General features: G+C 46.8%; 1 protein-coding gene across 1 annotated transcript in view; it reads left to right on the top strand.

Moving 5' to 3' along the window:
* Positions 1 to 23,392, top strand: part of OBSCN (obscurin, cytoskeletal calmodulin and titin-interacting RhoGEF) — a 210,209-nt gene that overhangs the window by 175,220 nt on the left and 11,597 nt on the right. Inside the window, exons 92-103 of the mRNA XM_066627017.1 lie at positions 1,877 to 2,049; positions 3,686 to 3,712; positions 5,911 to 6,063; positions 6,450 to 6,495; positions 6,886 to 6,963; positions 9,636 to 13,194; positions 14,048 to 14,170; positions 15,462 to 15,572; positions 16,030 to 16,197; positions 17,308 to 17,430; positions 18,344 to 18,514; positions 21,216 to 21,306. Of these exons, the coding sequence (XP_066483114.1) occupies positions 1,877 to 2,049; positions 3,686 to 3,712; positions 5,911 to 6,063; positions 6,450 to 6,495; positions 6,886 to 6,963; positions 9,636 to 13,194; positions 14,048 to 14,170; positions 15,462 to 15,572; positions 16,030 to 16,197; positions 17,308 to 17,430; positions 18,344 to 18,514; positions 21,216 to 21,306 (4,823 nt within the window). The remainder of the gene's footprint in view (positions 1 to 1,876; positions 2,050 to 3,685; positions 3,713 to 5,910; positions 6,064 to 6,449; positions 6,496 to 6,885; positions 6,964 to 9,635; positions 13,195 to 14,047; positions 14,171 to 15,461; positions 15,573 to 16,029; positions 16,198 to 17,307; positions 17,431 to 18,343; positions 18,515 to 21,215; positions 21,307 to 23,392) is intronic.

Below are 23,392 nucleotides of genomic sequence, written 5' to 3'. Positions count from 1 at the left end.
TTTTGGGAGAAGATGGATGCTAACAATTCATCGTCCTTGCTAAGCAACAGTCCCACCATTTTGTTCCTTCTTTGAGCGTACCTTAAAAGCCCCCTTTTCTTGCCCGTTGCATCTCTGGGCAGCCTCGGCTCAAACTGACACTCCTTGCACACTCTAGCATTCCTCTCTGAGTCTGAGCTGCATGTCTGTACTTGTCCTTGGCAATCTCTTCTACCTTCCATTTCCTGTACATATTCTTTTTTAAAAATCTTCAATTCACCTTAAGCTGTTTGTGCAGCCATTCGGACTGTTTGAGCTGTCTCCCCTTGTTCCTTCTCACTGGAGTTTCCTTCTCACAGCAACTGCTTCTTTATGAACTCCCATCCAACTTGGGCTCCTTTTCTCATTAGTTCATCTGTCCATGATTGATGGAGCATGTGCAAAGTGCAGGAAGTATTTCATGGTATCTTTTGTGAGGCATCATTGTCCTGGCTATATTTTTGACTATATGTAGGTAGTCCTCAACCTATGTCCTGATTCTGTTCCAGACATTTGTCTAGAAGTCAGAACCAGCATAAGTCTGAACAATGCTGTAGCATCTGCCTGAAAACACAAGACTGTTCAGACTGTGCATGCACAAAAGTAGTGATGCAGTCATCTAGCCAGTTCTCGCCAGCTCAGCACCTCCGTTCAGGTGCAAAAGCACAAATCCTGATAGACTGCACCCGTGTGAAAGTGCTGACATGGCTTTCCTCAAGTCAGAATGTCCATAAATCAAGGACTACCTGTATAATAGCATCCTACTAAAATAGGGGTGTCCAAAGTTTTTGGCAGGAGGGCTGCATCATCTCTCTGACACTGTGTCGGGGGCGGGGGAAAAAAGAATTAATTTACATTTAAAATTTGAATAAATTTACATAAATGAATATATTAAAGATGAACTTATATGAATGAATGAAGGTCTTGCAATAGCTCAAGGCCTATAAAAGGCCTTGCACAAAGCAAGGCTGGCCTTTCCTTTGCTGCCTCTGCTGCATCACAGACATGAAGCAGTGGAGGGAGCCCTCATCCCACAGCTCACACGAGAGGTCAAACAGTCGCCCTCATGCTGAGAGCAGTTGCGTCCGGCCAGTGTGGGCTCCAACAAATCTCTGGAGGGCCAGAGGCTCATTGGAGACTGGGGGCTCCCTGAGGGCTGCACTGAGAGGCCTCGAGGGCCGCAAGTGGCCCCAGGGCCGGGGTTTGGGCACCCCTGTACTAAATGATCACTGATGGTTTTTGCAAGCCCTGTTGTGAAGTTTGAACTGATATCTCCCTTCCAGAACAAGTGAAAGCTACAGGTACAGTCAAGTACCTGGAAGGCTGGGGAGAGACGAGAAAGATCATAGAGGGTAAAGGGCTTTATTGGGGAGTAAGGGTCTCCACCTCCTATTGCCCCATGTTTCTGGGATGCTGCTAAGACCTTCGGATCTCCTGAAATACTACATTCTTCCTTGGCCTAAAAGGGAGAGAAAAGTTGTTGCTACTTCTGTTTGGCCCCTCCCCACCATGTTCTGAGATACCACCCAATAATTGCAGGGGTCACATCACCTGTTGTGAAGACCAGCTTATCCAACCTGTTGATTCTTCAGAGTTGCTGGCTGTGGGCAGGGTCATCAGGGTCATCTGCATACAAGCAGACACCGGACTTAAACAGGGTGGCGCCCCACCAAGCTAAGGGCTAAAGCTTGAGTAAGGCTTCATCAGAGTGTGGGTGCTTCCTGGAAGACACGTCTCCTGTCCCTGATCTTAGTCTCCTGGTATGGGTTGCTACTACCTGGGAGGGTGTTCTCACTAACTTAAGGTATCCTAAGTCCCTGACTCTTTACATACATCTTCACTTTTTCTGCTTTGACAGCCCTCAAATATCTTGATGGTTTATGATGACAGAGATGAGATTAAGATCTGTGATTTTGGCTTCGCTCAAAAGATAAACCCAACTGAGCCCCAGTACTGCAGATATGGGTCTCCCGAGTTTGTCTCACCAGAAATTGTCTCTCAGTCACCAGTATTAACAGCGTCTGATATCTGGTAATATATTTTCTTTTTTGCCCTTCATCTTTTAAAATATGAAATGCATCTGGGGTTGGTTGACTGAGGATCAAATGAGATGCGCCAGCAGCAGCCACATTCATTCTTCACATGCCTGTCATAGTCATATCTGAAGGGGGAGCATAGCTTTTATAAAGAAAAGTTTGTATGCCTGTGTGGGGGGATCTCAGCACTTCTCCTGACTTACCTACCCACACACTGTTGCTCCACGCATATTTTTGCCAGACCAGCTTTCATCCTGGAAATTAGCCAGGCTGAGAAGAAAAATGCCCAAAGTGATGGAGCAAAGGGAGTACGACTTGGGGGAGTAGGTGAGGACTCAGCTTTCCTCAATGCGTGCAACCCTTTTTGATGAAAAGATTGGACTTTTACCTATAAGGGGTGGATAAGACAATAAACTGTTCTTATGTTCTTATGTTCTTATGTAAACTACCATGGCTGTCCTCATCAAGACTAGCTGGAGTCCTGTAAATGACACAAGTGGACCCAAATGGATGGATTTATGGATGTATTTATTATTAATACTATTAGCAGCAGCAACCATAACATTTGCCTGGAACTGGCCCTGCTCAGCTTGTGATCTCAGAGGGACCTCTGGCAAAGTTGAAAGCTGCTTGAGGGAGTTGGCACTTATTGAGCAGATTGTCATGGGACTTTTATTGTTTTGCTTCTATGTTTTGTTTCTGAGGATATGAGGGTGCTTTGTGGGGTTGACGTTGCGTTATGGCACACCGGATAGGGGATTATATGGGAAAGGGTAGACAATATGCGCATTGTCCATAATGTGAGGGCCCAGTGCAATAGAAAGGAATACAAAAATTCCACCAGCTACACTGGACAGAGGAAAGCAAGTCTTTACCCTCTTCTGTGTTACAATTTTTCATGAAGAGTGCCATCATGGCTTACCCAATTCCTTCAGGCATTCCTCATAGGACTTGTTTTCTAGATCTTTGGGTTTGTTGTTACCACCTTCTGAAACCTTTCCAGTTGGTCTACATCGTTTAGAGAGTGTGGCACCAGAGCTGAACACGATTCCTCCATTGAAATCCAACTAGAATAATGGGGGATTATTTATTTTCATGACTTGGAATCTATGGTTCTGTTGATGCAGCCTACACTTGTGTGTGCTTTTTTTGAATCATGGCCATTCACGTACAACTTGTGATCAACTGTAATCTGCATTATTAGGTTCATCCAGGCGGTGGTGTAGCTGGAGGGGGGCGAGCACCCAGTCTGGCAGGGAGCGGGCAAGCGGCCCCTCCCTTTGGAGCCATTCCCAGCAGGGGGAGCAAAACGGAGCCATCCAGCTCTGTTTTGCTCCCCGCGCCGGGAATGGCTCCGAAGGGAGGGGCCACTTGCCCCCCGCACTGAGGCTCCCTGCCAGAATGGGTGCTCCACCCCCCCTCCAGCTACGGCACTGCATCCAGACAGGCTCAACCATATGGTTATTTTAGATTATTATCCCATAATAGTGATAAGATCATTCATTCATTCATTTATGGCCTTTCTACCACAGTCAAGGGCACTAAAGGAAGCTTACAGAATTATGTCCACAAACTTTGTGGAACTAAAAAATTTTTTTTTGTATTACAAGTCCTATTCTCTTTTTCTGCAGGCCTGTTGGAGTTATTAGCTATTTAAGGTAAGCAGATTGACCGTAAGGCCTGTCGCAAACTTAGGGGGGTTTGGGGTGTTCAGAGTTCTTGGTTCTCGAAACCTCAAGGCCCCTCTGCTCAGTAGTACTGCCACCACCCTGTATGTGCCAGTGCCTCGGTCCAGGGACACTGAGACCCTCTAGGCTTAATTCTATCCCTTGCAGGCACTGAGCTCTTTCTCCAATTAAAGCTTCAGTCCTCAAGTTACTAGACCTTAATGAGCACTTGGTAGCTTGCTGAACGGCTAGGCAGGATTCTGAACCTTTGTCCCCCACAGACAATGAAACAACTTACTAAAAGATATTTTAGTTTATTAAGTACATAAGGTTATAGTAAGGCAGGAAATGCTAGAGGCATAAACATCTAGGAAACATATCAGCAATAAAATAATAAAGCTAGCTGGCTATCTCTATTAATCCCTATCTCTCACCTGGGTCAGTTACTCTTGTAGATCTTTTAGCTCCAGGGCTACCTATGAGGCCAGGTGCCCACGATGGACAATGGAGCTCATACACGTGCAGGATGTTGCACCAAAAAACTCTGTCCAAGAAGGCACGCACACACACCCCCGGGCACTCATTCTTATACTTCCTTTGCTAATAGTACTGAGGTGACTTCATACTATTTAGACTGTCCAATCAGAAACCTTTGAGGACAGAACCTTCTTAAAGTTGACCTGGTTGCTAGCCCCTCCTAGTTCTTTCCCCTCCCAACTGGAGATCCACAGCTGCACTCCATCACGCTTGATCAGGCACTTCTCTTTCTACTAAGGTACTAAACATTCCAATGGGTTGTAATTTTTGTTGTCTGTCCTTTCTGGCCAGCAAAGGAGAGACAACAATCTTTTTGTTTATTTACTCACATTCTTGCAGCTAGGAGCTGCTAGCAACTTCTCAGTTGCATTGTCTTAGTGTGGTCCAGGCTTCTACTGCCAACCTAGGCCTAACATGTACATATTCATGACAAGATCCCATTATAACCTTCTCAGGGAAATTCTGAATTATCACCTTACGTGGTGCTGGTGATGATTAATGATAAGCTTTTGGTGTAATACAAGGAAGAAAAGAGAAGAACCATGGCCTCCCCCTTATGGCCACATGAATACAATCCAAGAGATGGAAATGATCTCAGCCTGTTCCTTGCCCCTTAAGAAGGTTCTGTTAAGGCAGCACACAGCCAAACTACCCTTAATAGTCACAGATGCAAGTGTTTAAACCTGGATCTGCCCCAGTCACACGGAAAGGGGCGGCGGTCTGATTTTAACAGGAAAGGGTGTATGGGTGAGAGGAGCTGAACCCTCTCCATACCTATGGCTTCCTCCCCTGAAGTCAGCCCTTCCTCACTGGCATTTTTGCCAACTCACCCTGGAATCAGAGCTTGACCAAGAAGAAAATCAGCTTGGGATGGGAGGCAGACTGCTGGAACATAAGCCACAGGCAGTGGGAGAGGCCGCTCCTCTTTCTATGTGGTTCTCACAGATTTGGGCTTAAATACTTGGATCTGCCAGTGCATGTCTAGTTTAACCTCTAACTTCAATAGCATAAGGTTCACAAAGGACAGATGTGACCAGGTGGCCGTGACCAGCTGCCTTTGACTCTCTTAATCTAACAGGTCTACCTCATTGGTTTCACAAGAGATGGCCATATTTCAGACATTTCGGACATTCTACTAAAAAATCCCCTTGAACTCCTCCTTCCTCAGCTTTTCAGTCTCAGTGAACTGAACCTTTTATTTGTGTTAGGAACAAGGATTTTTTAAAAAAATGTGAGGAAAATGCAGTGTTTCCTGGGATGTTACACTTTCAAAGACCTGTAGCACCCAGAAGGCTCATCCACATGTAAAAACAGACTTATGTCGCTTTTAGACTGAGATCCATGTATGGAGATGTTTCCTGCATGAAGTTAAAAAGCTGTGTCCAGCACCCAGTCTGCCCATCCTTGCTAGACTGGAACGTCATAGACTGTCCTTTGATGGTTGTTACAATCTGCTTTTTTTGGAAGTTGGAGCAACAGTCCAGTTTTTCCTTTTTCCTTCTCCCATAAATAATCAGTGCCAACCATCTGTGATGGTCCACACATGTACAAATCATGTGTTATGCCAGCATCAGGGCCATGATGATCCCTCTTGGTTTTTAGGTAGAACTAAAGGACAAATATTGAATTGTTCATCTTTTTAAAACCAATAGTTTGACTTGCAAATCTCCATTTGCCGGGGAGAATGACAGAGTAACCCTGCTTAACATTCAGAATGGGACAATTTCGTGGGATATTCCTGAGTTTGCTCATTTGAGCGAAGAAGCAAAGGATTTTATCAGAAAGATACTACAGCGGTCTCCAGAGTGAGTATACTTTTTGACATTTCCCAATAAAGCCACACACAAGCTCTGTGTGTGTGTGAAGCTGTCACTTCTCCAGCTTTTAGACCCCATAAGGCACCCACAGCAGGGGTAGACCAGAGTAGGGATATACCAAGTACAGTGGGGGCAGAGATTGGACAAGGCAGTGGAAGATGGAGGCAGGTCGAGGGAAAGGTAGACATGGAGGGTTCAAATACAGCCCGCGGGCGCAGTCTCTGTACACCAGTGAATTGGGGGATTATCAGTTGCCACATTACCACTTCCAATTTGTGGATTCTTTCCACATGGCCCTGGTGTTAAAATGTGATGCTGGAATATAAAGTTATACTAGAATTTACAAGCTGAAGCATGTTTTACTCTGTTCACAGGGCGAGGCCTAGTGCAATGGATTGTCTCTCCCACAGGTGGTTTGTGGTAAGTGTTGATGGTTATTGGCAGGGCCTTCATTCCTCTGATCATTCAATCAGATACTAAAAAACATTAGCAGGGCTGGGCAAACCCTCTCTCTGCCTGAGATCTGGCTTGGGTAATTTTTAATGTCTGATTGTATGCGTTTTAATTAATATTTGCATTGTAGTTCACTTTTTTCCAAAATGTTGATGCCAGCCCTACAGTTTCACCCCACAGTTGCTGAAGGCCTGTGGAGTCTCTCTTTCAGTGCTTCAGCTCAGTGCATCAGTGCAAGGGTTTTATTTTGAGGGCATTGAAAAAGAAGTTCATTTCCCCGCCAAATATGACACAACATTCATTTCAGGTTCATCTGCTTATATTAATGTGATTCTCCTGCTTTTTTTTTCTTTACAGCATCATCTCCCACTTGAAGAAGCTCGTTTTATAGATACGAAGCAACTCAGATTCTTTGTCTCTCGAAGCAAGTGGCAGGTCAGTATAGTAGTGCTGTTTTGAAAGATGTTTACTTTTGAGAGAGTCGCACAGCCTGTTTGTTTGCTACTGCAAAGACTAGACAAGACACCAGGCATTCAAGTGTTTCATCTCTTCTGCTTATCTCCGGAATTTCCTCACCACCTTCATTGGTGGCCAATTTATGCAATGAAAGTCTTTCATGTCAGAGTTGGCACTGTCTCAAAGGGCTATTTCATGCCACAACACACCCAGGTTTTTAACCATCAAGGTGCTCCAAACTGTGGCATATGGGCTGGATCCAGCACTCTCGCTAACCCTTCCCCTGCATGAACAGAGTTTACCACTCTATGGAGAAGGCTGCCATTGTCACCGCCTGTCTCTCCCCCCCCCCCCCCATGTTTGCTCTGCTGAGCCGCTTCCACATTCTGTCACCCAAGCAGGCCCTGCACCAGGATTTCCGGGAGATGCAGCTGGATGGAGTGAACATGGAGGTAAATCGGCGGTAACAATGGCAGCCTCCCTCACGGAATGGTAAGCTCTGGTTGTGCAGGGGAGGCTGTTATCCAGTGCACAGCAGTCTCCTGTTTGGCAATTTTCAACATTTTTCTCCTCAAAGCACACTATGGTCTTCTCTATAGTCTTTGCCTCTTGTGATGTCATTTCTGGCTTCCAGGAGACTCTTCTGGGTTCTGTGGCTCTGTTTCTAGGGCAACTCTCTGTAGTAATGAAGCAGGGCTGTGTTCTTGCACCAACCTTGTTTGGGATCTTCTTCGCTGTCCTGCTGAAGCAGGCCTTTGGAACTACAACAGAAGGCATCTATCTCCGGACCAGATCAGATGGAAAGCTCTTCAACCTCTCCAGACTGAGAGCAAAGTCCAAAGTCCAGCTGAAATGTCTGCGTGACTTCCTCTTTGCCAACGATGCAGCTGTCACTACCCACTCTGCCAAAGATCTCCAGCAGCTCATGGATCGTTTTAGCAAGGCCTGCCAAGATTTTGGACTGACAATCAGCCTGAAGAAAACACAGGTCATGGTTCAGGATGTGGACTCACCTCCCTGCATTACAATCTCTGCGCATGAACTGGAGGTTGTCCATGACTTTGTGTACCTTGGCTCAACGATCTCCGACACTCTTTCTCTCGATACCGAGCTAAACAAGCACATCGGTAAAGCAGCTACCACGTTTTCCAGACTCACAAAGAGAGTCTGGTCCAACAAGAAGCTGACGGAACATACCAAGATCCAGGTCTACAGAGCTTGCGTCCTAAGTACACTTCTGTACTGCAGTGAGTCATGGACTCTTCACTCACAACAGGAGAGGAAACTGAATGCTTTCCACATGCGCTGCCTCCAACGTATTCTCGGCATCACCTGGCAGGACAAAGTTCCAAACAACACAGTCCTGGAACGTGCTGGAATCCCTAGCATGTATGCACTACTGAAACAGAGATGCCTGCGTTGGCTCAGTCATGTCGTGAGAATGGATGATGGCCGGATCCCAAAGGATCTCCTCTATGGAGAACTCGTGCAAGGAAAGCGCCCTACAGGTAGACCACAGCTGCGATACAAGGACATCTGCAAGAGGGATCTGAAGGCCTTAGGAGTGACCTCAACAAGTGGGAAACCCTGGCCTCTGAGCGGCCTGCTTGGAGGCAGGCTGTGCAACATGGCCTTTCCCAGTTTGAAGAGACACTTGGCCAACAGTCTGAGGCTAAGAGGCAAAGAAGGAAGGCCCATAGCCAGGGAGACAGACCAGGGACAGACTGCACTTGCTCCCAGTGTGGAAGGGATTGTCACTCCCGAATCAGCCTTTTCAGCCACACTAGACGCTGTTCCAGAACCACCTTTCAGAGCGCGATGCCATAGTCTTTCGAGACTGAAGGTTGCCAACTTCATCCACTGGCAGAGCCTCTGCCTCTCTATCTTACAGAGCCAATGGTGGGGGAGGGACAGACAATTTGTTATACAGCCAGTTGCCCTAGAAACAGAGCCACAGAACCCAGAAGAGTGTTTCAGCTATTTTCATCTGCTGTGCTCCAAACGCGCACTGTACAGCTGTGGACCTTTCATGGCACCCGGGTTGAATACAGCTGCTCTGGGCTTACTAAGAAGCCTCAGAAAATCCCATCTCTCTGACAAGTATTCTTCTCTGATAACATGTTTCCTACTGACTGGTTATCACATGACATTTTTAGATGCTAACTTTAAATATCTTAGGGGTACCCCTAAAAATATAATGTGTAATGAGGCCCAGTGTGAGATCAAACATCAGAGAATCCTACTGTTTAGCCACTGATTTACTGAGCAGTTGCTGTATTTAGAAAGAAACCTACAAATTTCAAAGCAGGCAACAGGTATATGGATTAAACCTCCCCCCCTCCCCAGAAGCTCCTCAAACCACCTTCTGGAAATGTCTTGTTATGGTGGCGGGGGGTTCCTTTTATGGCATGCAAGAGGAGTCTTGCAAGAGTAGATTGCACTGTGTACACTTTCCTGAGAATCTGACAAACTGGACTTCATGGGCCTTACTTCAAAATGTATATGCCCTCAATAAAACTGTCTGGCTGCAGGGGCTGGATGGGAACATTCAGGCCTGCCATTCTTCCCTCTCTCTCTTCCAAAGTAAAGAGCATTATGTTTTCCTCTCAGTTGTTTAATCAGTCTTTATTGTGTTTTTCTTCAATATATAGCGTTCTCTTATGAGCTATAAATCTGTGTTGGTGATGAGACCCATCCCAGAAATCCTGGAGAAAGCTCACAAAAACACCTCTCTCGGCATATCCCGGCACCTGGTGGAAGAGAGCAGCTCATCTAGCACCAGTGGATCATCTTCAGATAATGAAATTTCATTCTCCCCAGGGAAAAGACACTTTGTTACACCAGAACTCCACTTGTCTGTTCTTGGGGGGTCAGATTACCCAGACAATTCAGAATTCACAGCTGAGGTTAAGCACTCCAAAGGCTTGCTACCATCAATCAAATCCACAAGAAATAAGCAGGCTTCAGGGATAAGGGAACTGGGGGAGAAGCCAGGGCAAGACAGTGAAGAACTAATGCCTTTGGGGCAAAAGGCAGGTGCTGCAATCTCGATTTCATCACAAGAGAAAACGCGTTCGTTGCTACCTGAAGAAGGTAACATAGAAAAAGCTGGAGATGAAGCAGGACGGTCTCCAGGATGTGTCCCCAGACACAGTGTCATAAAAAGCACATTCTACAGTCAGCCACCAGAGACACTTGCAAATGTGCCTTCATCACCAGGCAAAGAGCATAGGAAGCAGTTGGAAAGAGCAAAGAGAACCTACAAGAAAGCTGGGTATTCTAAATCAGCTTTAAGCGGTCTGCGGGAACCCCTTCTAGAGCAGTTTGAATTTGGGGAGGAAGGAGGAGCATCTGGTGATGAAGAAACTGGACTGTTCAGAGAAACGGGGGTGGGGCCCTTGACCAAATCAGCGTCTTTTGACACTGCCCAGAAATCACCACGAGTCACTTTCCAAGTTCCCAGCAGGAGCCGTTCACTGGATGAATACAGGATCAGAGCTGCAAACTTTGCTGGGGAGCAGTACATTGAGGAAGAAGAAAGCGAACCGCTTGCCCAGGGCAGTGCTGCAGAAGCGGCCCAGGAGTGTCCTGTTTCTGAAGCTCTCAGCAAGGGTGGCTCTGAAAAGGCTCCTGCACAGGAAGACTCAAAAAAGGCTGGAGAGGAGGACCTGCCTGTGCCCTCAGAACAATTTGGTGATGGGAAAAGCTCACTTTTTGCTGCTCAGCAGCAAGGTAAAGCCTTGATTTCAACTCAGAGGCTAGGAAAAGAAGAGGGTTTACTTCAGAAACCCAAACTGCCTCCCATGGAGGCCCCTGTTCCAGGAGGTGAAGGCTTGTTTCTGCCTGCTCAGGAATCAGATTCAGCCTCAACCTTATCCCCAAAGAGTGAAAGTCAGGAAGAGCAGCTCCACAGGTTGCCCCAAACTCCCCTGGACAGGGGTGTGTTCCCTGGACTTTCCAAGGGGGAAAGCTCCATTTTGACCGGCAAGAGGGAAAAAGCTCTTTCTGAGGAGGCAAAATGGACTCCTATCCAGAGCAAAGAAGGACCTGGAGTTCCACGGGATGAAAGTTTTGTTCTTCTAAAGCCTGTCCCTATTCAAGGGACAGTTAAAAGTGGGGACCAGTTGCCTCCTGGTCAGGGCGAGGTGAAGGGTAAGAGCCCAGGAATCCTACCGGCTGTGGCAGTTGACAAAGACCATTCACTTTCATACCAGAAGGCTTCCGTTTCTCCAGAAATGATATCTGCTGTCTTGGAAGGTAAAAGTCCAAGTGTTCCTATCTCACAAACAGTCCCTTCTGCTGTATTCATCCCTGGAGGGCAAGACCAGAAAATTCCTCCTCAGAAACCAACAGCGCCTGGTTTGACAAGATCTGCTGTATTGGAGGGGGAAGGCCAGGTTATTTCTCCAGTGTCGGTCTCTGGAGGAGAAAGCCAGCAGTTTCTACCTCAAACACTTCCCACGCAGAGTGAGACAGAGCCGTCTGCTCTAGAAGGCCAGGGTCCTGTGCACTTAGCAGCTACGCCTGCTCCGGTCTCTGAGAGAGGGAGCCAGCAGTCTTATGCTTACGGTGACCTGGTCTCTAGTGTCCTGAGAAGTGCCAGTCCTAGTATCGAATCTGCTTCTCAAGTAGAAGTTGCCTCCGCACCCGTGCCTCAGAGAGAAAGCCAAAAGGAATTATCTCCAAAGTCCTCCATTTTCAGTGAAGCTAAAAGCCACCCTCAACAAGCAGAAAATGCCCACATGTTGATTTCTGAGGGAGAACCCCTTAAACATCTACCCCAGAAATCTTTTGTTCCAGTAGCAAGGAGGCCTGGTGATTTTGAAGGACAGGCACAACCTACCTTAACGTCTTTAAAGGCAGTTCCAGGTCTTCTTTCTGCAGGTAAAGATCAGGAACCTGGACATGAGAAACCTTCAGTACAAGGTGGACTGACTTCTGTTGTCCCAAAGTTCAAAAGTCAGCCTATTTTAAAGCCTCCACAAACCCAAACAGGCCTCGCACCAACCTCTGAAGCTGTAAATCAAGAGCTCCTTCACCATCTGCCACGTGGTCCCAGGGAGGTTAAGTCTGTTTCCTTGAAGGCCCAAGGACCATCTGTTCCAGGCATTTCACCATTTTCAGGCTCTGGAGGAGAAAGACTGGCTACTGGAAAGGAAATGCCAGCTTTCATTTGTGAAGAAAGAATCAGGGAAGACATATACCAGCAGTATTCTGCTTACACTGACATAGAGGCTGAAGCTCTAGAGCACTTAGTTGATGAGATGGTTTGCCTGTCAAAAGAAATGAATGTTCTAGCAGAGTCGGTTTCTGGTCAAGAGGGATCCCAAAGGCATGTCTCCCCACCCAGGGAAATGTTCTACCAAGAGCCACTTGGGAAAGGAGTAAAACCAACAACCAGGTATCTTATACGAAGAGGAAAAAGAGAAGGGGGAATTGGTTTAGCTGATCCTTCAGAGGCAGATGTCATCTATCCTGGAGAAGAAGACTATTTCAGTATGGCACCTTTCCTGAGTAAGAGAACCAGGATGACTTCTGGTTTTGAGAGCGGATCTTACTATTACTCTGGTAGCCAAGCACATGACCGAATGTACGAAATTGCTTTAGTGCAAATTCAAGACCTTGATGACATGCCTCGTCCTGACAGTAAGACAGCAAAATTTGACATCTCTGAGGTGGAACCTGCCTTTCTCAACCTGCATGAACTCTATGACATTGCATATTACCCATTTGAGTTCCTCAGCTTCAGAAAGGCTCCAGAGAAACTGCCCAGCAAAAGGCCTCTGGGTGAAAAGGCAAAGTTGTTACCAGGGTTTAAATCTCATTTGCATCAGGATAAAAAAATATGCATCAGGGATGATAACCTGCAAAGTGATGCCACGAGGGAGGCCCCCAGTGATGAAGAGAGAGCCGTCCCTGAGTCGGCAACAGAGTTCAAAGAAGCCAAAGTACCACGAATGGGGAAAAGGTCTGATTCAGAAGGTGACATACCTGTTGGGGCTCAGCAAATGTATGGGCTTGTTGCAGACACCACTGGCAAGCGGAGGAGCTCTTTGCAAAGCTGGTTGGGGCCTTTGGCCAAACCGTTTGTCAGATCTCAGTCTGTGGAGCTGGTGGAGCAAAGTCTAAAGCAGAAGATGAAAGCGTCAGTCACCCACATGTCAAGAATGTTGTCGAGGAAGCCATCCCCTGATCAGGAAAGCAGAGATGGTAAGGTTTTGGTTCTGGGTCTTGATTTTCTCTGTAAAGTGCTTTAGGATAAATGATTTTGTTGGAAAATTATTATTATTATTATTATTATTATTATTATTATTATTATTATTATACAAACAGATAAACATTTATACACCAGACATAACTGCTGTCAAGAAGAAAGAAAAGCAAATAAAAATAATTGATATAGCAATACCAGGTGATAGCAGAGCGGAAGAAAAACGACTGGAGAAAATAACAAAATACAGAGATTTGCAAATAGAAAGTTTGTGACAGGAGAAGACCAGAGTAATCCCAGTGGTGACTGGCGCCCTCGGTGCTATTCCAAAACACCTTGAAAAGCACCTGAACAGCACAGGGGCCACAGAAATTACCATCCACCAACTACAAAAAAAAAAAAAAAAAAAAACAGCTCTGCTGGGAACAGCTTACATTTTGCAGCAGTATTTATAGCATCAAAATATGATAAAAGTCAGGCATCCCAGGCCCTTGGGAAGGACTTGAAGTCTAAAACAAGCCAGTCAATAACACCTATCTGACTATGCGAAATTCAATAAATAATAATAATACAGGGGAGCTGACAATGATGGAGTAGCGCAGCTTCTTGCTTTATCTGTCTGTCTAAGAATTCATTTGCTTACATGTGCTATTTTTATGCTCCTTTTCCAACAGCCCAAGTGGTCATATCAGTGTTAAGGCTGCCCTTCTCTGAAGGACTCAGGATCAGGAGCCAATGAATAAAATGCCCAACAAAAGCATTCATATTAAAGCATTTACCAGGCTGACTTAGCTATTGCAAGCTAGCCCAATTTAGAGGTGTTTCCAATGGCTCTTAACTCCTTTTCCACAGGCTCCGAGGGGAGGAGGGGTGACTCACAAGAGAGAGCAGCCTTGACGGAAGCTTCTGGAAATCTGAAGAAGAAATCAGCATTCCCTTCATTCACACTTCCAAGCCTCAGAACAAAGGAGAAAGGTACAGTTTTGCCTAGACAGGTGTTAGGCTTTGCCTCAAACGGTCAGAGCCTGGGAAACTGTAGTTTGAAAACTGTGAACCAGTCGTGTGATAGAACCCTTGTACCGGCAAAAGCCAGACCAGATGACACAAGGAAAATGCAACATGGCCTGTGTTTGGGGTCTTTTGTAAATAGTGTACAGGAGGGCTAAAGCAGAGTGAAGCCATAGTGGGGGGGCGGGCAGGTAGTAGAACTTTCTCTCCACTGCAGTTCCATTGGCCTTCAGTGGATGTTTTCCAATAGGGTCCTGCATGCAGGATGAAGTTAGGAACAGAGTCATGGCAGGGCAACGTGCTATAGCCCCTTCTTCTCCCACATGACCTCATTATTATTAATTATTATTGACAGTATTTATATACCGCTTTTCAACTAAAGTTCACAAAGCGGTTTACAGAGAAAAATCAAATAACTAAATGGCTCCCTGTCCCAAAAGGGCTCACAATCTAAAAAGATGCAAAAGAATACCAGCAGACAGCTACCAGAACAGACACTGCTGGGGTGAGGTGGGCCAGTTACTCTTCCTCTGCTAAAAAGAGGAGGACCCACTTGAAAAAGTGCCTCTTACCCAATTAGCAAGGGTAATCACATCCCATTTTCAGTCCCCTCAGCATGCTATTGGCAACTCCCAACAAAAAAAATGCAGGGCCACTTTTTTAATTATTTGTTTTACTTTAATTATTTACACTTATTTATTTTAATTTGCCTGATGATGTCACTTTCACCATGACATCACTTCTGGTGGGTCCTGAACAGATTGCCATTCTAAAAAGTGGGTCCCAGTGCTAAAAGTTTGAGAACTGCTGCATTAAGGTGCTAGTAAGTTGACACCCGTGTGGGTGGTGTGACACCACTAGTGACCAAAATCACTAAAATCATAATTTGGAAGAATAATACCGTCATGTTAAATATCAATCAATGCGTAATTTCATGCAGAATGTGTTCTATCTTTGTTCTGTCAAAAGGTACGGCCAAAGAACCAGTGGCGGCGGAGTGATGGTACATTACCACGCCCCACCACCTGGGGTGTTGCCCTGCCCACTGCATGGGGGGTGATGCGCTGGCATCCTGCACCGGGTGACACGAACCCTAGTGACGCCACTGTATAGACGCCTAATGGAATGTAATTCATTTAGAAAAGAAATATATACTAGAAAAGTCGAGACGAACTTGTTTTGAGTGTTGATGCATTCTGGCCTTCTGCATTGGTTCCATGTTCTGAAAAAGTGCCCCCCTCCTCCTGCTGTTTTTCAGCACCTTCTTTTGTGGAAGAACTGACTGATCAAACCATCGCCTTAGGACAGTCCGTCACACTGTCCTGCCGGACATCTGTCCATTCATCTCCTCACGTACAGTGGTTTAAAGGTGAGTTAAACTCTGAACCTGATTACTTGTGATGCCTCACAAAGAGGGAGAGCCTATAGGAATGGGGGGGGAATGGGGGCTGGGAATGGCCTTGATGAACTGCTGTCCACCTTCCATAACCCCCTCCCCTTCCCTCAACATCCATGCAGAAATGAAGCAATGAGACAAGGATGGCAGTCAGCAAATGAGGCTGCTGGCCTGTGCCTGAGTTCAGACACCGGGGCTTCCTCACTGTGTGAACTGTCCTGGTCTCTGATGTGCAGAGGGATGGTTGGAAGTGAGCTGCTCAAAAGGAGAGCTCCTTCATATTCTCTGGGCATTGGCACCGCTGTCTTGAAGCTCTTGGGCCTTGTATTCCAAGTGGAAGCCCACTCAGGGGCACAACCTATACCCTTAATTCCCATCCTGAGATCCAACCAAAGTTGATCCAGCTGTCTTTGGCTTTGTATTTCTCTAGATGGGACAGCTATCTGCAGCAAAGACCGGGTACTGATATCATCCACACTGAAGCACTTTCAGCTGTTGACAATACTGGCGGCCACGTCAGATGATTTTGGCACTTACGCATGTGTAGCTGCCAACTCCCAGGGCACAGTTTCCACCTCCTGCATAATCAGGAAAGCAGGTAAAATAGCACTGGGTTTAACCACACACAGACCTGCACAAATGGCTATTTACAGTTTAAAAATTACAGAGAACCTGGTCCTCAGGGTCAAACTAGACCTTGGTTGCTGCATACGATTTTGGTTCGGGTGCTTGTCTTCTGTTCACTAAGCAGCAGCCAGATTGGGTCTCCCTGTGGATCAGAGCCATGCCATGTAGGGAAGTGAGCTTAACCCTCTGCTCCCACCATAGTCCCAGTCTGGATCCCCATCCCCCACAACTAGGGAGGAAAAAATCTCCCATTGGTACAGTTATGAACTTTTTCCCCAAGACAAATAGCAACTGTGCATTTGAAGGGCAACAGAGGTTGATTTGTAGATTGGGATCATAGCAGGGCAGAAGGTCCGCTCCCCCCTTCCGCTCATTGATCCAAATCCACAAAGGAGGGGAAGTTGAGGAAATGGAAGTCTATTTACTGAATTTTTTTTTAAAAGCTTGCTAACCCAAAGCATACTCTTGTAATGTCTATTTTTTTAACCTCGGCCTCAAACATTTTGGTGGGTCTCCAGAGGTAAAGAGCTATAAGCATAGCCTTGGAGTAGCCACTGAGATGGTCTCTCTGGGGCTACTACTTTACCTGGTGCTGAAATCAAACAGGATGACCTTCTCAGCTGCTCTGAAGGATCTGGGAGGAAAACCAAGAAGAGAGAGGGCCCAATCCTGTCCAATTTTCCAATGCCGATGCTGCTGCATCTATAGGGTACGCACTGCTTCCTGTGTTGGGGTCTTGGAGGCCTCCTCAAGGTATGGGAACATTTGTTCCCTTACCTCGGGGCTGCATAGCAGCTGCCCCAGTGCTGGAAATTTGGATAGGATTGGGGCCTGAGGTGGCAGTCTCTTAAATTCATTTAATAAACATGTCCTCTTCCCAGAGATCCCTGGAAAGACTAGAAGGTTCAATATCGCCCAGTGCCTGAAAGACCTGGAAGGTTCAGTGTCACCCAGTCCCTCGCAAAACTATAATTCTTAAGGGAAAGCCATACAGTTAAACTAGTATAGGTTTCTTGGTGTGTCATGTGGACAAGCCTTATTCTACCAGAAACAGATATAAGTTTGTCTTCCCTTCTTTCAGAGGCACCTTCCAATCCACCTTCTCCTGATATTGTTGAGGTTTTTGAAGATGGAGTGGAACTGGAATGGAAGCCAGTGGAACTGCACACACCTGTGAGCTACACTGTACTGATCAAGAAAGAAGGTAAAGAGGAGCTCAGCTGTATCTCCTTCTGATTCCAGGTTTCACTCTTTCTTGTAAGAATGGGCTCTTTTCAGTCTAATGTCTTTGGAGGCATGGATTTCATACATTGTCATCTGTTTCGGAAACACTTTTGCAATATTGCCTTAGTCCCAAACCAAACAGTACAGTTTTAATGGAGTCCAGTTAGTCCATTGCCATGGTACAAGTGCCATTGCGTCAGGCTGTGATTTTACAGATGATTTTGTTTTGTATTTTCACCTGAGACACAGGTGATATAGAGAGTCAATGTACAAGTGTTTATTTTCCTGATCTGCTAAAGGCTGTGATCGAACAGGTCTTGCATGATGCTTCAAATCCTGCAAAATATGTTTGACAAGGGGCCATAACAGGAAAGGAAAAGATGATCACTGATATTGCAGTTGCACTCATATTGCCCTGGAGTTTCTTCAGCACACAAGCTTTCTTGAAGCTCTCTGTAATGGCACCCTTGTCCCAGTTCTTTGTCTGGGATCTCTCATCCTTTGGAGGGATATATTTTAAGAATGGATGTGTTCTGTTCAGGAGGGGTATGTTCAGAATTTGAAAATTTTGACTCGGTGAGGATACTTTCAAGGAAACCGCTTTGAGGAAACAGGGACAGCACATGAGAGATCCCTGGAATCTCCAATGTGATGGGGGGAGATGGCACCACCACCTGCAGAGCTTTTAAAATTTCAGCATATACAAATCAAAATTGATTGAGTGTTGGTAATACCATGTGGACCTTGTTCCATCCCCCACCCCCAAATAGCACCCCTGCTGGATACTCCTTGGTTGGAAACCAAGCATATCCTATCAAAAATCCATTGGAATTGTTATGTCTGGTGCACAGGGATCCAAGTTCAATCTTTCTCCTGCTCTTTAATTGGCATAGATGGAGAATGGAAGACTCTGGCCAGTGACATCTCTGATTGCTGCTACACTGCTGAGAATCTCCCTCGGGGCCTGGTGTGCTCCTTCCGGATTGCATGTGTCAGCAAAGCGGGTGTGGGTCCATACAGCAACCCATCTGCCAAGGTGAAAATTGGTGAAGACGATGAAGCAGGTATCAACATGATCTCCAAATGGAGAGAGCTCCTGGAGCTCCCTCTTCCCCAATTTAAGCCTTGATTAACATCTGACTTTGAAAAATACTTTTAGCCCCAAGGGCAGTTCGCTTGTTGCTTCTGTCCTTTTCTTCAGCCCTTGAATCCTTCCTTCTGTTTGCATGTTTGTCTTTCCTCCTCCATGGAAAGGAGTGCTCCAAAGCAACACAGCTAGGCTGAGAAGGAGCACCAAAGCACTGTCCTAGCCGCTAATGTCCCTTTGGGGAGGCCCACGCACATGGACAAACCCTTCTGCACTCTCGCGGGCGCATCTCCTAAGTGTCTGTCTTCACATCTAAGGGTGCAATCCTGAAAATGAGTGCTGTAAAGCACGTTTGTCATACTTTCAGTATGCAGCCCACACCGCAGCTCCAGAGACTCAAGGTCAGGCAGATACTCCCGGTAAATAGCGAGGCGCAGACACGGCAGTGCTCCGCCACCAGATGTCCTTTACTTGAAGATATATACAATATTTACAGTGCAAAGGCAGCTCAGCAAGCGAACAGCAAAGGGAGCACTTTTCTCAACTCTCAGATCGCCAACTCTACCGACATAGCTTCCCGCAGACACTCCACATAGCATCTCCCACACAGCAGCTTGCACAAGCTGCAGTATATATTGGCACTGGCCAATGACAGGCGGGCTAGGATCTGGTGACTGCATGACTCATTGTCTGGTGACATGGCATTGCAGGGTGTTGCATCATCCCTGCTGTGCCCTGTTGCATCAGCCAATCCCATGATGCACCTGGGCTACACTGCATATATGCAGGCCAAGACATCAGGATCCAGCCTTGCCCTATCCAGCCTGTAAATTCACTATAGGCCTGGGGCATATATCATAACAGGCACATTTGCCGTAAAGCATGTTTGTGTCTCCTTAGGAGTAAACCTTGTCAGCACACGGAGGTGCACCAACACAAGGAAGCTGAATTCAGCCTCCATGGCAGCTTCCTCCGCGAGGCTTGTGTCAACCTGGCTGGGCCGACGCAAGGCTCTGGGGTGGGCGGGAGGGAGGCGTTTCAGGGCAGGGGGAGGGCGGGCAGTGGGCAGCTCAGGGGACGGGCAGGAAGGGAGCGGGGCGCTTGGCTGGGATCCAGCAGTTATCCCGGATCCCAACCCCTGTTCCTGGGAGATCGGAGCAGCTTTAAGCCACTCCGCTCTCCTTGGACTTTTGCCACCTCAGGAGGTGGTGCAAGTTGAAGAAGATCCCTAGGGGAAAAGGTGCCTTACTCAGGAGTAAGGGGAAAAATGTCCCCTTGCCTCTGGCTAAACTGCCTTGGGCCCCTATCTTAGCTTGCCAGTTCCAGTGCAGGGTAGGATTGCGCCCTCAGACTGAACCCAGATAGTCCCCGGGCCATCTGCAGCAGCTTCATCAGAGAGAGGTGAGGCAGCTGTGGGAGTGGGGAGCTCTGACTTCTCAGCATGTTGGCAGAAGCTGTGCCTCGCTCAGGCCAGTTCTGCAGCTGCTTCTGCTAGGCCAGAGGGCCTGCGCACCACTTCCTGATCCAACTGTCTGCTGCTCGATTGTAAACAGATGCCATCACCACATCCTGTGGCAAGGCGTTCCTCAGACTATCTACACACTGGGTAAACAAACATTTTGTCTCTTCGAACTCTCCCAACACTTAATTATAGTGGATGTTCCCTGGTTCAGGTTTCATGTGAGAGGGAAAAGAACACCCCCTGTCCACTTTATCCATCCCCTGCATAATTTTGTATGTCTCAATCATGTCCCCCCTCAGGCGTCTCTTTTCTAGTCTGAAGAGGCCTAAACGCCGTAGCCTTTCCTCATAAGGAAGTTGCCCCAGCCCCGTAATCCTCTTAGTCGCTCTCTTTTGCACCTTTTCCATCTCCACTATATCCATTTTGAGATATAGCGACCAGAACTGGACACAATACTCCAGGTGTGGCCTTACCATCGATTTGTACAATGAATGGCATTGGTGCCGTGAGCCAAGAGCTCTCACTAATCTCTGGCCAAAGTAATGCTGTTTTAACATCAGTTCTGACTCTGGTCCTAAAATGCTTGTTAGCAAGAAACTGTGAGCCACTCTGACCCAGTGCCTGGCTCTCTAGCGCCCTAGTCCTTGAAGACCAGACAGAGCTGGTCTGCGTTATCTTGCCAAAGTAACAACTAATAGGAGGGGTAAAGGGGATGTTTGAGTGTGGCAGGGATGGAATTTTCCAGGACCCTTTGTCTTTGCTTATCTATGTTTGAAATAATGAACATTCTGCTATACCTTCCCTCGGAGTGTTAAATGGGGATGTAGCACTCCGGGTAACGAACCTCATGCTGCCTTTAGGCTAGTCAAAGGCAACAGCAGCATAATATTTGCTGTTTTATTCTCAGTACCTTTTCAAATGATCCCAAGCATGGAATTGGCCTTCTTCACCACTGCCGCACATCCACCCTCCCAGTTTCTGGTTCTACGCAAGCACCCAGAAAGCTTTTATAAGCAGAAACCTGCAGGAGTCTCATGCTTCAGGTGTGGTTGAGTAGCTCAGACCAGTTCTGTGACTGCTTATGATATTGATTGCTGCTTAGTCTCATCTCATCTCCCACACGAAAGGAAATGTTGTAGATATGCATTGGGTCAGCAAAAGCCTCCTGTTTCAGCACTCATGACTTGTTTTGGTCCTTTCTCCTCCCTCCGCACAGGTTTCGTGTGTCCTGATACAGAGGACAGCGAAACGATAGCTCCAGCTCAGCCGACTCACCAAACCTACGCCTTCCAGACAGAGATCAGAAGGTACATCGACAAGAAACGAAGACTGGGAGATAGCAGCGCTGCTGCATGTGGGCTAATGTTGTCACTGATACTCAGCCCAGCTGCTCAGAAACCCACAAGTGCCCAGAACAGGCACTGCGGTCCATCTACCACAGTCAAGTCAAGCATTCACCTCTTTTCCAGCAAATGGAATTGGGCAAGCTTGGCACTGAAGCCATATTCAGGTGTTTGTAACTGCAGAGTGCTGCAGATGCTGCCAAGACTGTAGCAGCAAGCCCTAGCCCTGCTGTACTCCAAAACGCCACTGTTACCAAAAAGGGCTGTTTTGTTTAGGAGAATTAGTATATTAGCCTTTTGGAAACTTTTAGGATCGTGGGCTGGATAGCAAGACAGCGTAAAGCAAAGAAATCCCTTGTTTAGCTTCAAGAGGAGACTGGGAGAAAGGTAACTTTCAATCAAAGGATTATATTTTTATTGCAAAAACACACAAAGGTAAACATAATACACATGGAAAATGGTAAGCATATGTCTACTTGAATCCTAGTACTTGAAAAATGTACCTAGCTTTTATGGTGGTTGCATGCGCTATGTATTTGGTGCATCCGAGAAGGAATTCAGAAACGGATAGGTTGTAGGGAAGGATTTTAGGGGTTCCTTAATCTGCTAAACCCAGTTTGCTAACTAAAGATGGGGGAGAAGGGAGGAATAGATAGGGAAGAAGGGAAGGAATTTCAGAAATGCAGGATAATTACCTGTCCCGGGGAGCAGTAGGGAAGGGGAGAGTCCCGTGAAGGACCACTCCCTTGGGAGGGCAGCCAGAGAGAGAGAGAGAGAGAGAGCCATGTGCTCAGAGCTTTCTCTTAAAGGGTTGTGTCTGACCTGGAAGCTGACCTAGAATGACCGGAAGTTTCCCAGAGCTGTGCACATGCTCAGTATACACAGTAGGACACGTGAAGCATGCAAGAACATGAAGACTGGGTATAAGCCATGACTGGCTAAGAGTTTGCATAAGGAGCTTAAGAGTGATAAAGCTACACAATAGAACAATAGACTTCTTCCACCAGAGGTGCATGCTTGCTTTGCATAATCAGGAGACATTCCTTGACTGGAGGAGGGGATGTAATCACCGTGAGCTTTGCAAACTTGTGACTTCTACCAGGTTTTTGGAAATTGGGCTTGTTTGCTTGGCCTGTATGATATCTTAGTCCATAATATATATACAAAATCACAACTTGGAAGGGAAAAGGAGATTTTCACGTAACACCACCCCTCTCCTCCATGCTTGCAAAGTTTATCTATGCAGCTAAATGCTGTGAGGGGAGCAGGGCTTCAGAGGAGGTGGGGCAAGCTGGCACATCCACAGGCACTCTGTTGACTGTGGACAAAGTCAGTGAACATCTGCATAGCGTTTCAAACTTGGTACGGAGCCTCATTTCGTTGCTTGTAATTTTTAGCCCATGTTCTGCCTTGGGCAAGGGTTCTTTCTGGATTTGGATGGAGCAAGGACACACCGTGAGAGAAGGCATTAGACTAATGATGGTTTATTCTGTGTTACAGCACAGATAGTAAAAGAAGCAAAGCGATACCTTGCGTCCCTTCTGTGCACCACTGAGCGCCAACGGACTCAGAGGGGCCATCTGCAGAGCTGGTCAATAACGAGACTCAGTATTGGCCGGCAGGGGTCCTCTGTTGCTGTCCAAGGGACTCCCGGTGATTGAAGGGACAGAAGATATTGCTTTGCTTTACTTTCTGTGCTATAACATTTAATAAACCATTATTAATCTGCTTAAACCATTATTAAGCACCCTAGGGGCTGGTGATTAGAATAGGCCCTCAATTTGGCTGTTCTTGTCGTAAGAGGCGACTAAACAGCCACCGGGTAGATGGGTCTCGTCAGCCTGGGAAGGCAGCTCATCTGAGAGAAGGAAAACTCTGATCCCAAACCTCCACTGCCTTGTGGCTACATCCCGTTATGGAAAAGGCTTCAGGAGTCAACCTCGAGGCAAAATCCGGAGCCGGAGTCCCTGAGGCAGTTCATGGCTGAACACAGTCACGTTCTGGCAACTCCTGCGATGCCGCTGGAACCAACCGCATTGGCCTCTGCCTT

This window comes from Tiliqua scincoides, chromosome 5 (genome assembly GCF_035046505.1).
Source record: "Tiliqua scincoides isolate rTilSci1 chromosome 5, rTilSci1.hap2, whole genome shotgun sequence".
Classification (NCBI taxonomy): Eukaryota; Metazoa; Chordata; class Lepidosauria; order Squamata; family Scincidae; genus Tiliqua; species Tiliqua scincoides.
The sequence above is the reverse complement of the archived record's forward strand: the minus strand, read 5'-3'. Positions and strand labels throughout refer to the sequence as shown.